This window comes from Ascaphus truei, chromosome 1, assembly GCF_040206685.1.
Source record: "Ascaphus truei isolate aAscTru1 chromosome 1, aAscTru1.hap1, whole genome shotgun sequence".
In the NCBI taxonomy this organism is placed as follows: domain Eukaryota; kingdom Metazoa; phylum Chordata; class Amphibia; order Anura; family Ascaphidae; genus Ascaphus; species Ascaphus truei.
This window is the reverse complement of record NC_134483.1, coordinates 140141876-140157251: the sequence shown is the minus strand read 5'-3', so window position 1 is coordinate 140157251 and position 15376 is coordinate 140141876. Positions and strand designations below refer to the sequence as shown.

Below are 15376 nucleotides of genomic sequence, written 5' to 3'. Positions count from 1 at the left end.
TTGGATTCCCTTGGTTTGAACTTGAACTCTGCTTTGGACTTGACTACGCTGCTTTCTCCTGCCCTTGAACCCTGGCTTTAGGACATCACTACGCTGCTCTCTCAAACCCCTGAACTCTGGCTCTTGGACATTACCTTCTGACCTCTGGCACCCCGGACTCAGCAAGTATAATGTTAACGCTTACTCACCAGGCCCGGCAACGCAATTAACACACTCCGGGCATGCCCTCACTGCTGTGGGTGCGTGTTATACCCTTACCCACCTCAGTACTGGGGACTGGCCAGGTCTGCGGGCATACAGGCGTTGCACTCAGACTGTGAGCCTCCAAGCACAGGGTATCCTGCAGTCTCAGTCCATCCCTCTCTTGAGCCACCTTGTCCATTGTCCTGATGATCCACATCCTGCAAAGGCACAGTAGCTCCCCCCATATCCAACCATAACCACAGCTCCTGTCTTTCCCCTAGGCCTAGCTCTGCTGTCAGCCTCACATACCCCTCCACTTCTCTACCCCCTGCATACCCTGCTCCACTCTTGTGTTAGGCTTTAACCCCAAGTCTCCATCATGTATGCTCCCTGCTCTGGAGCCATCCTACACCTCTTCCTGGTGTTTTATTCCTAGCTGCTCCCCCTCTCTTACCCCCTCTCCACTCCTCATTGGGGATCAGCTGCTTCAGAGTCCTGGAGCACTACCTGTTCCCTCCTCTGGCTGCTTTTACACCCCTCCAAGCCAGGAGACTTAGGCAACTGGCGTTCCAATTGGCCATCTCGGTCCCTACAGGCTGCCATTGTCTAGGCTGCAGTTCTCCTCCCCGCTGCTTGTGGTGATCCCAGCACTTACTACACCAGCCACTTGACCTCTTCTCCTTCAGGTTGCAATAATGTTGGCAACATCTGTTATTATTCAATGTCCTTAGGACGGATTTACTCATCACATTTTCTCATAAACTAATATATTCTGAGTAATAGGGCAAAGATATAGAATATACTAACCTCAGTAAACCGAATGTTTGCTAGGGGTTTCAGTAATCATATGCACTATAAGTACAAACGTTCTGAAACCCTTAATATTGCAGAATTATGCTATTTTTAGAGGGGAACATATGATGCCAAATGTATTTTGACCTGTGTTGTAGTCGTGGTTTTATGGGTCAGGTGGTTATTATTTAAATATTTGGAGTATATGGAAATATTGATTTGCAATTTGTCACTATAAAATGTACAGTACATAAACCCAATGATTTAGTTTGCCGTAACAATTACATTAATTAGAAATATTAGTTGCTACAAACCTTTTATCAAAAGATCACAAAAAGAATGTAATTCTCTCATATTACTGAAGCAGCTGTCAGTCAATATTAAGGTATTTTATGAAATTTCCCCTACTCATAAATAAGGCCAGAATATCTGTAATTCAGCAAATTTCCAGATTCTAGCAAACCCCAATGATGTTCTGATGAAAAATGGAGGAATACTCGACATGTAATCAATTGTGTCCTATAGTAATCATTATGTGTTCTTCTATTGGTATCGGTATAGATATCAAAAGAAATACATACTGCAGATTGTTCCTCCACTTTGCAAGGTACAAATAACCTACTGTATTTCACATTTTGCAATTCCATACCACCAGGTATTAATTTGATATAATTCACTGTAGGAGTAGGCAGCATTACAGAGACTCAAGCAAATGACTAAGTATGAACACAATTTAAAGAATATTGTAAGTGAGATTTTCCTATGAGTAGCCTCCTATTGGTTCTGGTAAAAGTAACAATTTCCCATTCACTTGCTTAACTTTTAATCACCACATTCTTATGTGGGAACTCTTCAAATATCTCTGCAAAAACAATCTATATTATTGTCTTTTACTGAACTCTTCAAAAAAGTAATCAATTTTGTGTTTCATCAAATATTGTGCTGTGCTTCTCTCAGAAGTCCATTACAGTGTAGATGAGTAATTAATTTTTCACCCTCGTTCACTACTAGCCTCAAACTGCTGAAATTCCAATTTCAAAGACACATATTAAATGCAAATTTCCTTCATAAAAGTTAAAAAATACTGGCAAAGGACACAGCAGAGATAATTCAAAATCATTTTAGTTTTATTAATGCACATTAAAGGAGTTAGAAGTGAAAACCTTCATTTAATGCCATAGAAGGGATACGAGGGCAGGTGGATTTTTAAAAGAGTCCAAGGTCATATTTTCATACTGGCTAACAGGTCACACAGACTAAAGAAATACAGATTGAATCTTACAAAAAGACAAACAAATCTCATCAGACTTAAGGAAGTGCTGCAATTTACTGTCATTTGCCTGGTGGTAAAAGGATCTCCGATGATCACACACTGCTTCTACCTTTGACATTTACTTTCTTACTGATTATAAATGTTCTATTTTGTTTAAGATTCCATGTAGTGTCCTAAGATTCAGCAGTCCTGTTTGTCCTCTGGTACTCTTCAAGTTCATTTTTCCTGTTCATGGCTATCTGCAACTCTTGCTTAATAACCTGAATCTGTTTCTCAAGCTCTGTTAGCTCTTGCATCACAGAGTTCCTCGCAGTGCTAAGGGATTCAGCCTTGCCATTTGTGGTAAGTAAGGTTGGAGTCTCTCTCCTTAATTGGGGCAAAGGCAAATCTTGCTGGTGTCTGAAGCTTAATTCATTGTGGGCTTCATTGAGGATATATTTTCTTCTGTTGCAGCTACTTTGGTTGGATGTATTCCACACACGCTGCTGACTATTCCCTGTATTGCACCTAAAAGAAAAAGAATACACTTTACTTTATACGATAACACTAATAGTATAGTCCTCGCTACTTAGCTGAGGGTGAGTTAATTTGAGGGCTTCATTAATGGACATACACTTTTCAAGCAGTACAAACTTTATCTACTGAATAAATCAACTACTTATGTTTCTGTACAAAAGCAAACTTGTTGGCTCTGTTACACCTTTTCTAACAGCAGTAATTCTATTTATTACAGTAGCCTTTACTTACTCTGTATGCAAAATGTAAATAGGGATAGTGGGTTTATAGAGCAAATGGTGCATTTAATTGAAACGTTATCGTGCATTACATATGACTGTTAAAGATCTGAAGTGTTGTTTGCACAGTAATTAACCTATCTTCTGCTTTAAAGAAAGTTTGTGCTTACGCACTGCTAGACTACACAAAAATGGAAATAAATTTCATTCTAAACAGTAATACTTAACATGTAGTTATTCAATGCTATTAGCAAGGGGAAAAAAGGTTAACACAACAAAGCAGAAAAATGTAAAATGATTACATATATCAATTAATATGAAGGCCCTACACATGCTTGGAAGTGTGGCGTACCAATGCAAACTTGATGAATGGCCATAATACAGTATAATGATATGTTATAGTAAACCATACTGTACCATTAAATCCTTTAGCAAATCTGTGATAAACAGTATTGATATGTACGCCAAGTTACTATTGTACAATACTACAAATCAAATCTGCAATTAAATTTTGCTATAAAATATTTGACTTACAAGAATAAATATCATTTTTGGAGTACTGTAAGCTATCTGTCAGACACTGTTGGTGTCTGAACCATTCTAAATTATGTATTGAATATTATTATTTTACTAAGAAGGTATTCTAATTTTCTTTAACTTCAGAGCATAAAATATGATATATATATATATATATATATATATATATATATATATATATATATATATATATATGTTTTAAAGCTTTGGACTTTTATAATACTATTACTGAGATGTGCAAAAGTGTCAAAATTGGATTCACAAACATTGTGGAATTTGCCATCATAGCAAAATGTATATATTTCATGAAAATTCTAACATAAAAAAAATATCTTTATCTCTCAATAGTCCTGGTAAACATTGCTGAATGTTGCCAGCATAAATGTATATATTTCAAATTCTTATTATAAATAAAAAATCTACATAATTGTGTTTTAATTTAAATAGTAACAATCACGTAACATGACACAATGTATCAAAAATCATTTAAAGAATATATTATGCCTCATGTATAAAGTCTCCTCATAAATGTGAAGCACAGTTTTATGAAGGTTTCTATTACTTTTTAACACTGAATTTTTGAAGCGCCAAAAAAATTAAAATATAATCTTAGTACATTTGGTTTATTTGCTTACTTTTCAGAATGGCTAATAATACATAACTGTTTATTTTTTGTTTCCATTAAATAGCTAGATAGACAGATTCAACTCAAAGTACACATGATGTAAAGGTTGTTGTAATAGATTTTACTACGTTGTACAATGTTCATTCAACATTATAATACTAATAAAAAAATATGTGTATTACCTCTTTTCCAGTCGTTTTAATTTCTGCTGAAATTTCTCTTCATTGAATGATGTGTTTAAAGCTCTGTGTAGACGCTGTGTTTATGAAAGGAACAACACAATTTAGATTTAATAAGTCAATTCAAAGCCACTTTTATACAACATTGATACATGCACCAATAACACTTTATCAGCATCCAACGGGATTGTGCAGAACAAAACTCTAAAGCAGCAGGAAATTATTAATGACAATAAAAATATGAATACCATGCAAATACTTGCATTGAACACTTTAGACTACATTACGGAAAATATAATATTATTGAGAATGTATTCGCAGGTTTATGGGTTCAAGAGTTTGAGTCAAATTAAGGAAGGAACATTAAAAGCCAAGTGAAATTGGAGCCAAAACCAAATGGAGGCTGATCCACCAAATAATTTCTCTTGTTTGTGTAAAAAAAATAACAATAATCAATACAATGGGCAACGTTTTGAGTTTGCTAATAAAAAAAAATAATGTGAAAAAATTGACTTTAAAATACAGAATACATACAGTATTAAAAGGCAATTCTTAATGTTACTTCAGAGACAAAAGTGAAGAAAATTATATTAGAACTATTATAAAAATAACTAACTATGGTTAATCAATATACACGCGTTTCCCTCTCAACCACCATTTACACACATTTAGAAACTGTTAGTGTGTTCAATACATCAGTAGAAATATAATTAGATTTATTTACAACATTCTCTTCATAATTATCCAACCTTTCAGTGCTGCTGGCTTCATTCAGTAGATTACTGTACATTACGATGGACAAACACACTTACCTTTACACAGGGTTTAATAAATAGACACGCATCAAGAATGGAAATAATACAATACATAGCTACTTTGTATAATTTAGTAAAACATGGACATTTGTGTTACGGAAGCATGTAAGAAATTGCACATTTGAATTCAATCACACACAAAAAAAGCAACACGTTTGTGGTAATTCAGTGTTATATGCACTTCACTTGCACAATGGAAAACAAAATTATTAGTAATAGTCAGCACGGTTTATGAAGGATAGATCGTGCCAAACTAACCTTATTTGTTTCTTTGAGGAGGTAAGTAGGAATTTAGACCAGGGTAATGCAGTTGATGTGGTCTACTTAGATTTTGCAAAGGCTTTTGATACGGTATCACACAAGAGGTTGGTGTACAAAATAAAGAAAATTGGACTCAGTAATAATATATGCACCTATATTGAAAACTGGTTAAAGGACAGACAACAGAGGGTTGTCATAAATGGAACTTTTTCAGGTTGGGCTAAAGTTGTGAGTGAAGTACCTCAGGGATCGGTACTGGGACCCCTGCTTTTTAACTTGTTTATTAATGACCTTGAGGTTGGGATCAAGAGCAAAGTCTCCATCTTTGCTGATGATACTAAATTGTGAAAGGTAATAGAATCAGAGCAGGATGTAATTTCTCTTCAGAAGGACTTGGAGAGACTGGAAACGTGGGCAGGTAAATGGCAAATGAGGTTTAATACAGATAAATGTAAGGTTATGCATTTGGGATGCAAGAATAAAAAGACGACTTACAAATTAAATGGAGATATATTGGGGGAATCCTTGATGGAGAAGGATTTAGGAGTGCTTGTAGACTGCAGGCTTAGCAATAGTGCCCAATGTCATGCAGTACTGTAGCTGCAAAGGCAAACAAGATCTTATCTTGCATCAAACGGGCAATGGATGGAAGGGAAGTAAACATAATTATGCCCCCTTACAAAGCGCTAGTAAGACCACACCTTGAGTACAATTTTGGGCACCAATCCTAAGAAAATACATTATGGAACTAGAGAGTGCAGAGAAGAGCCACCACATTAATAAAGGGGATGGACAATCTAACTTATGAGGAGAGGCTAGCTAAATTTAATTTATTTACATTAGAAAAGAGGCGTCTAAGAGGGGATATGATAACTATATACAAATATATTCGGGGACAATACAGGAGCTTTCAAAAGAACTATTCATCCCACGGGCAGTACCAAGGACTCAGTGCCATCCCTTAAGGTTGGAGGAAAGGAAATTTCACCAGCAACAAAGGAAAGGGTTCTTTACAGTAAGGGCAGTTAAAATGTGGAATTCATTACCCAAGGAGACTGTGATGGCAGATACAATAGATTTGTTCAAAAAAAGGTTGGACATCTTTTTAGATGGGAAAGGTATACAGGGATATACCTAATAAGTATACATGGGAAGGTTGTTGATCCAGGGATTAATCTGATTGCCAATTCTTGGAGTCAGGAAGGAATTAATTTTCCCCTTAATGGGGTTTTTTGTTTGCCTTCCTCTGGATCAATAAGTAAGTATAGATATAGGATAAAGTATCTGTTGTCTAAATTTAGCATAGGTTGAACTTGATTGACCTATGTCTTTTTTCAACCTCATCTACTATGTAACTATATTCACCCATATTTATTATGCGGTGCTATGCCATAATACTGTACCTCTTCCAGCTCTGCAAGAAACCTTACAGCAGGAGTAGCCAACTCCAGTCCTCAAGGGTTACCAACAGGTCAGGTTTTCAGGATATCTCTGCTTCAGTCAATTAGTGATATGCGCTCCAACATAAAAGTCCAATCCTTGTGTAAATCCTTTAGGTAATAATGTAGAAAAATAGGTACTGGGGCTAGTGAGGTATGTATTCATAATGTAGCATATACCATTAACAAGAACTCTAGCCCTGAAGGCTGAAGGCTGAAATATGAAGAAATCAGACCTACAGCCTCATTGGGGGAGTCCAGAGGTAGGTAGAAAGAGGAATATCTACTCACAATTTGTATTGCCCCAGTCCTGTAGTTCTTGGTGGGCGTGCAGCCAGAAGAATGCAGAGAGATCCAAGGGAAAAAAAACTCCAACGTACAGCCCTGAACAAAGTAGGTCCCACAAAACTAATAAAAATATATCAAATGCTTTATTCTTCCATAGTTTAAAAAAACGGAGGTAGGTACCCTCCTATTCGGTTCGGGCAATCCGCCCTTTATCAACTTGTTGTTGAGGGCTGGATTTGGCTACTCCTGCCTTTCAGGCTATGCCCAGAAGCTGTCAGTAAATATTGTATCTCCCTTTACAGTACCTTTTATTGGTCTACAGTATGTAACATTTTCTCTTTGGTCAACCTTTCATGAGAACCAATAAAAAGGAGACAGAAATGTTGAAACATGTTGTTTTGCACATTTGGATAACAATTAATATCTAGAATAAATGTGTTCTTCAGTATTAGGTGATACCTTTTTTTATTTGGACTAACAATGTACGTGTATGTCATAAGACAAGATTTCGAGAGTTTTCCTCTCTTCCTCAGGTCAGCAATACTGGTATACAAAGGTTTCTACAACTTAGACAGGGATTGGGGGGGGGGGGGAGGAAGAATAAAGAACAAAGAGGCACTGGAAGGGTGTTTAAACAGAGATAAGGAAGATAATTAATATCTACATAGACTTAAAAAATGTAGTGTTTTAAAGGGAAAATGCCACAGAGCAGGTAGAAAATATATTAGTACATTATGAGTGTAATTGGCCTCTGTAGAAAAATGCTCTTAAAGTAACTGTTTTACTTATTTATATTTTCTGAGAAAAGGTCCCAATCAGCTCCATTAACCTATAAAACATACCACTGTCATTAGTTCCCTTTTGTCCATTTTATGTTCACAGTGTGCAGTAATTAGGAATATATTGCATTGCAATTTATGTGATTTCTCTGCAAAAGTTATAGGTTGAATTGAATTATGTAAATCAAATTTACTTTTTGTCCTGGATCACTAGGGCTAATAGATATAAAATGATGCTTAATCATTTTATTGAACATTCTCACCCATTTTTCTTAAATTACATGCACTGAATGCATTCCAGTGTACAAGACGTTTAGGTGATTCTTGATAATTATATGATTTAAGGGTGCAGCAGCCGACAAGTATTGAAGCTACAATAATGGCAAAGGCATTCCTCTACAGTATGTCTCCTATTGTCTGTCATTTTATTGATTTCTTCTCAATTTAAGATACGTTTCATTTAAAAGATAGATGATAATCAATGTAAGCAAAACAACAACATGCTGTAAATTTTTTGCTGATTATGTAATTATTTCTAGATTTACAATAATGGTTAGTACGTTTTTGGTGAATTGTCACAAAAATGAAAATACAGTACTGAATTAAAAGGACTTGATAAAAAAATCCCCTAAAAGTCTCATACTGTACATTGATATGGTTTAAGTTATGCTGGGAAGGAGCGTACCAATGTATATTGATCTTGCAAGAATGTAAAGGACCTCCACCATGTAAGACTTTCCCTAAAAAGTTTATGGTTGCTTCTCAATTTAGGATCCATGTTTTAAAAAAAAATGAGAGAAAACAATTATATTTCAACTGATCTGCATTAGCAAGTATTCAAAAAACAAAAGGACAAGATTGGTTTTCCAGTAGATAAAAAATACATACCTGACTAGTATGCAGCCAATATTTTAGTTTGGATTTCTTTTTAATTCTTGGTAGTACCAGCCTGAACACGATATGTTCTCCAATGGTAGTGAGAATCGATAAGCCAAATCCAATACAGAGCATCACAAACAGCCCCGAGAAGTGTGTTATGCCCATTTGCAAGGTCTGTGAAAATAATATGCATAAAGAATCAATGAACATACTAATGATAACTGCATATTTTTTTAAGCTGGAGGGCATTAATGTTACTGAATATAAATACTATACTGTATTTTGAAGCCAACGGCTTTTAACAGTGTATGAGGGATTCTAGTTAAAAAAAAAATAGCTTATGGCTATTGCTAGAGTAGAAAAATATATCTGTGTATACAGTAGGCATTGGCCTTGCATTTACAAGTTTATTGGTTCAATGTTTCTCACCTATCACCTAGGAGTACCCCAACCAGATCAGATTTTAGGGAAAACCAGTACTAGCACACATGTAATGCACTTATATTATATGTTAATGTTTGATTGGTTGGTTATATCTCTAAAGCTTGTCATGAGTTGGGTGTCCTGAGGAGAGGTTTGAGAAACACAGATTAAGTTAATGTCTAAATAATGTGTGATCTACAGTATGTCAAATTTCTATATTTTCATGTGTCTTTATAGGAAGAGTTTGAAAACACAAATTTCTCAGTATAAGTAAAAAATGGAATAATAGCTAAACGTCTTTCTTCCATCATGCTAAATATAATGGATTATGTAAAGGAGTAAGGTATAAATATGATAGTGGTAAGATAGTATTACATAGTATTACAAACTCTGGCCTGCATCTGAAGGAAATAAACTTTTGCTTGTACAATTTCAGATTAAATTAGGAAACCATTTTCTCCTATACTCATTTTCTGGCACTTGACATTTATGTCCTGGCCTCTCCAACCAAAAGGGAAAACTTACATATGCAGCCGACATTATTACCCTGTTAAAGCATCAATGTTCTTTATAAAGAAAGCATGAAATGACACCATGAGTTATTTTGCATGCATCAACATTTGTTTCAATGGCGTGCGTCAAATCTCAATTAAATGACCCCCCCACCCTTGGTGCACAGCATCACGTTAACAGGTCCAATAACCTTGGATACATCTGTACCTGTATTGCTTTTCTGCTGATTTCCCATGCATTGTTTTAGCTGCTGCTTATTTCTATATTGGCACAACGATAAATTATCTTTGCTAGTTGTGTTATATTTAATTTAAAAAATAACAATATGTATATGTAAAATACAACTATGTCATTTACGTGCTTTAAAATTACAATATGTCATCCATTTTAAAATAGTTTGTATCTGCTTACCACAGTTGGGAGCACATACTGTACTGTAGTAGAGATGGAAATAGAGATAAACTAATGATTTTGGATAAGGATTTTCAATAAAATAAATCTGCCAGGTTTATGTGGTATTATCTTCTGCTCCTAAAATATCTATCACATGTAAGAAACAAAATCAACATATGTCACTGGTGTCAACAAGTGACACCCTGATGCATATCCCTCTTTGCGTGGGTGGTGCTGGCAAGACAGTGAATTTGTCTTTCAGAAAATTAAAGCCTTTGAATGACTGCTTGCAACCACATAATCTTTTCTGTCTTTACAAAAAGTGATCTATACATCACTTATACAATAGGTACAACAATCTATGTTGTGGTATTAGGAGAGGGCCATAAACCCTGTACAGTATAAATACTTTTTGCCATGTTTTATTATGTTTTTATATGAACCAGAAACACCTCCGCATTTGAAAAGGGGATTGTGATCACGGAACTTCATGCAGATACAGTATGTATGAAAGGCAAATTATAGCAATATCAGCCACATAAAGTATATTCATGATCACCTAAATTGTAGTCCTTTGCTGTTAGACGGTCCTGCAAAACATTGATTTGCTATGCACTTTAGGCATGTACAGTAAGGCAGAGAAGGGAATAATAATATTGTGCTTGATCTTGCGTATACTGTAACTCTGCTTTAAATAGTACTTACATTCATCACTAATTCAGTTTGCTAATTATTTAAATTCGAAGGTATTTTCTTATTCTATTCTTGTATTCAGAAACAATCACAGAACTTTAATTGTATAATGAGGAAAATTTGTAACATGGGTTGCAGATAATATTTAAAGATTATGGCAACTATAAATAATATTTTGGACTTACAAACCAAACCCTTCAGGTACAGTATCTTTAAAATTATTTCCTGAAGCTTTCTTCAATATCAAATTAAGTAGGCCAGTGGGTTGATGGAGAATACTTTCCAACAAACTAGTACTGCATGTTCTGAATCAATCCATCTTTGTTACACAATGAATAATTTGTGCACAGTGAGTACAGAGACATACTCAATTTGTCTATCAAGTTCTCATGGGACAGTACTTTACATTATAAAACAAAATAATAGTCACAATTTTCGATTTTTTAAATAAGTAGCACATTCATTTTAGACCTCACTACCTACTCTCAAGCAGAAGAAAAATTGCTTTAGGGAATGGCAAGCAAAGTGACATACAGACCCCAATGGAATCATATAACGTTTATAATCCTATCTACTCCATTTTTACATAGCTCTAATTAGGTGAAGTACCAAACAGCTCTTTGTTTTTGGTAGAAAAGACAGCATTGATTTATAGGGCAAACAATGGATTTCATTCACTAAAAGTGTGTTAAGGTGATGCCTCTTTAGCAGTATATATTACACTTGCAATACAGTGAAAGTGCTCAGCAATGTAATAATTCTACTGCTATTTTAATGGCTGTGGCATGATTTAAGTTATGTTTAATAGCTTTGCAAATTAGTCTTAAAAGTTGAAAAACACAATAAAATATGTAATGGAATATACAATGAATACTGTTTATCTTCGGACCTAGTTATACTCTGCTAAGGAACGAATTTGGAAGTAGCTCAAGAAAACACTACTTCTAGAAAACACTTATGGTTCTACTTTTTGATTCTCCCTTCAAAATACTAGTTTTCAAATCTGCAGTACGTCTATTTTTCCAAAAAAGTAAATAATTGGATCATTTCCCAATAATGTACTGTATTGGTAATGTGATATGGTTGAAGGTAATGTATACATATTTTGCTTACTGTAACTTGCAATGTGTTGCAGGATCTTCTGGTAGCAAAGGGTTTAAAAAAAACTAGCAAGTGGAATCTACAAATATGAATCAATATTTAGACATGCCTCTAAAATCTCAACATGTGGATTCATTCCAACTCACTGGAAGTAAGACATTCTTTTTTGTTTGTTTTTCTACGATGATCCTCAGTCCCACTTTTTGGAGTCAGAATACCTCTATCTATAATTGGTGTTACTTTTTATTTTACATTGCTACCTTGGCTAGCCTAAAGATTTCAGATGTAGGCAAGTAAGTCAGGTTTGTAATGTTTCAGAGAAGAAGGCAGTGGAGGGATCAGGAGATAAGGATATTACCATTCTTTGTGGTGAGAAAAAGTTTGTGAACCCCAATGATAATTTCAGAAATTCCATAGTTTTTCCATGATAACCTTATTAAATCAAAAACAGACTTTTCTTAAATATCCAATAGGGTTTTCATTAACCAATTCCATTGTCGTTTGAAAAAAAATGATGTATGAATTTATCAAACAATGAGTAATTAAGAGTCAGGGTATGTGCATAAGTGAAACCCTTTTATAATCAGCTAAATTAAAGGGGATAATTAGAACAGGTGTTTAAATAATTAGGTAGATTTTGAACGGTGAGTTTGGGAGGCACCACCCTATATAAAGATAGGAAACATTGTGAGTTTGGTCTTCACCATACAGCTGTGTTGAAACATGTCATGTCAAGATCAAAAGAAATCTCTGAGATCCTCAGAAAAGCAGTTATTGATGCTCGTCAGTCTAGAAAGGGTTATAAAACCATTTCTAAGGAGTTGGGGCTAAACCAATCAACTGTCAGATAGATAGTTCACAAATGGAGAAAGTTCAAGACCACAATCACTATCACAACTATCAGAAAAAGACTGAACAAGAGTTGTGTTCATGGAAGGATAGCCATGAGGTAACCCCTGCTCTTTAAAAAGAACATTGCTGCCCATCTCAAGTTCACCAAAGAATACATAGAAGATCCACAGCACTTCTGGAACACTCTCTGGACAGAAGAGTCAAAAGGTAGAACTTTTTGGCCTCAATAAGAAATGTTATGTTTGGCAAAAAACAAACACTTTGTTCGAACAGAAGAACCTCATCCCAACCGTCAAGCATTGTTGTGGGAGTCTGATAGTTTGGGGCTGCTTTACTGCCTCAGAACCTGGACAGCTTGCCATCATTGACATAACCATGAATTATGCATTGTATCACAAGATTCTAGAGGAGTATGTCAGGCCATCTGTGATAGGAAAATAAACCAAAAGTGGGTCATGCAGCAAGACAATGATCCTAAACATACAATCAGATCTACTAAAGAATGGCTGCAGAAGAAGAAATTCCACGTTTTACAATGGCCTAGTCAAAGTTTTCACCTAAACCCAATCGAAATGCTGTGGCAGGACCTGAAGCAAGAAGTCCATGCAAGGAAGCTCTCAAATGTCATTGAGTTGAAGCAATTCTGTAAGGAGGAATGGGCAAAAAATCCTCAAAACTGATGTGAGAGACTGACCAGAAGTTACACGAAATGCTTCATTGAAGTCATTGCTGATTAAGGGGGGCACCAGGTACCGTATCTAAAAGTTCACATACTTTTTCACACATGGATATCGAATGTTGAATCATTTGTGGATAAATAACTGTTGAAAAAGTATCATGTTTTTGTGCAATTGGTTTGATCAGATTATCATTATCTATTATTAGGACATAGATTAAGATCTAATAAAATTTTAAGTTTGAAATATGTGAAAATCATAAGGGGTTCACAAACTTTTTCTCGCCACTGTATGTATGTATATCTTTATTTATAAAGTGCCATCCTGGTACATAGCGCTTCACAGCAGTAATTCATGTGACATAATAATAACACAGTGGAAATAAGCACTTCAGACATAGCATATTAACAATAGGAAAGGGAATCCCTGCCCAGAAGAGCTTAAGTGGTAAGTAAGGAGAATTTACAGACACAGTAGGAAGGTGTAATGTAAGTTCATCTGCAAGGGGTCAAGGTCAGTACATCCAAGATGTATAGTATCATCCAGCAGAGCTACCCATATGCTTCGTTAAAGAGGTGTTTTAAAAAGGTCCTGTCAGATATTGAGGGGAAGGACATTCCAGATGTCTGGGGCAGTGAGTTAGAAAGGTTTTAGGCATGAGGGCTTTAGATACAAAAGGCGTAGACAGAAGATATCCTTGAGCAGAACACAAGAGTCGGGCAGGTGTATAGCGAGAAATTAGGACTGGGATGTAAGGAGGGGAAGAAGATTGTATAGCATTAAAATTGAGGAGAATTTTGTAAGTGATTCAGAGTTTAATAGTAAGCCAAGAGAGGGATTTCAGCAGGAGAGATGCTGAGATAGATTTAGGAAAGAATAAAGTGATTTTAGCAGCAGCGTTTGGGATAGATTGTAGGGGACACAGGTGAGAGGCAGAAAGGCCTTACAGAAGAAAGTTACAATAGTCAAGACAGGCGAGAATGAGGGCCTTCGTTGGAGTTTTAACAGTACAGGGACAGAGGAAAGGGCATACCTTTGCAATGTTACAGTGGTAAAAACTACAGGTTTTAGCTACATTGTGAATGTGAGAGGAGAATGTGAGGGAGGAGTCAAATGTGACTACTAGACAGTGTGCTTGTTATACTGGGTGTATAATGGTGCTGCCAATAGTAATGTAGAAGGGGCAGTAGGGCAAAGTTTGAGAGGAAGTATGAGGAGCTCCGTCTTAGACCTGTTAAGTTTGAGTCAGCTGCGTCATCCAGGATGATATAGCATAAATACATTCAGAGACTTTGGTCTGTGCAGCAGGTGTAAGGTCAGGGGTTGAAAGGTAAATGTGTGTGTCATCAGCAAAAGAGAAGAGGTCCTAGGAAAGCGCCTTGTGGTATACCCACATAGATATTTACAGAGAAGGAGTTGTTAGCAAACGAGACACTGAAAGTACGGTGGCAGAGGTAAGAGGAAATCCAGGATAGAGCTCTGTTACGGAGTATGAAGAATGTGAAGTAGAAGAGGGTGGTCCACAGTATCAAAGGCTGCAAAGAGGTTGAGAAATATGAGCAAAGTGAATTGACCTTTGACTTTTGCAGCATGGAGGTCATAAGTTATTTTGGTGAGGGTTGTTTCGAGGAGTGAGCAGTGCAGAAGCCAGATTGTAGAGGGTCTAGCAGAGAGAAGGTGATGAGAAAATGGAGCAAGCGAGATAATGCACGGTGTTAAAGGAGTTTAGAAGCAAAAGGCAGGAGGGAGATGATGATAGTTAGAGAACAGGTAGGGTCTTTTAAAAAAGATCCTCAAAAGGACATATTTTTAGGGCAAAAAATATAACTACAAACGTAAGTGAGTTAGAGATATGTTAATTGTTAAAATAAAGGAATATTAATGAAATCTTGAAAAATGTTCCGTTTCACTTGAGGACTGACCTTTGAAAGCAGTTTTAA

General features: G+C 35.9%; 1 protein-coding gene across 1 annotated transcript in view; it reads right to left on the bottom strand.

Moving 5' to 3' along the window:
• Positions 1-2114: 2114 nt before the first annotated feature.
• The window catches only part of GRIN3A (glutamate ionotropic receptor NMDA type subunit 3A), a 278357-nt gene continuing 265095 nt past the window's right edge, over positions 2115-15376 (bottom strand). Inside the window, exons 7-9 of the mRNA XM_075595296.1 lie at positions 8794-8958; positions 4327-4400; positions 2115-2755 (exon numbers count right to left, since the gene is read on the bottom strand). Of these exons, the coding sequence (XP_075451411.1) occupies positions 2422-2755; positions 4327-4400; positions 8794-8958 (573 nt within the window). The 3' untranslated portion in view covers positions 2115-2421. The remainder of the gene's footprint in view (positions 2756-4326; positions 4401-8793; positions 8959-15376) is intronic.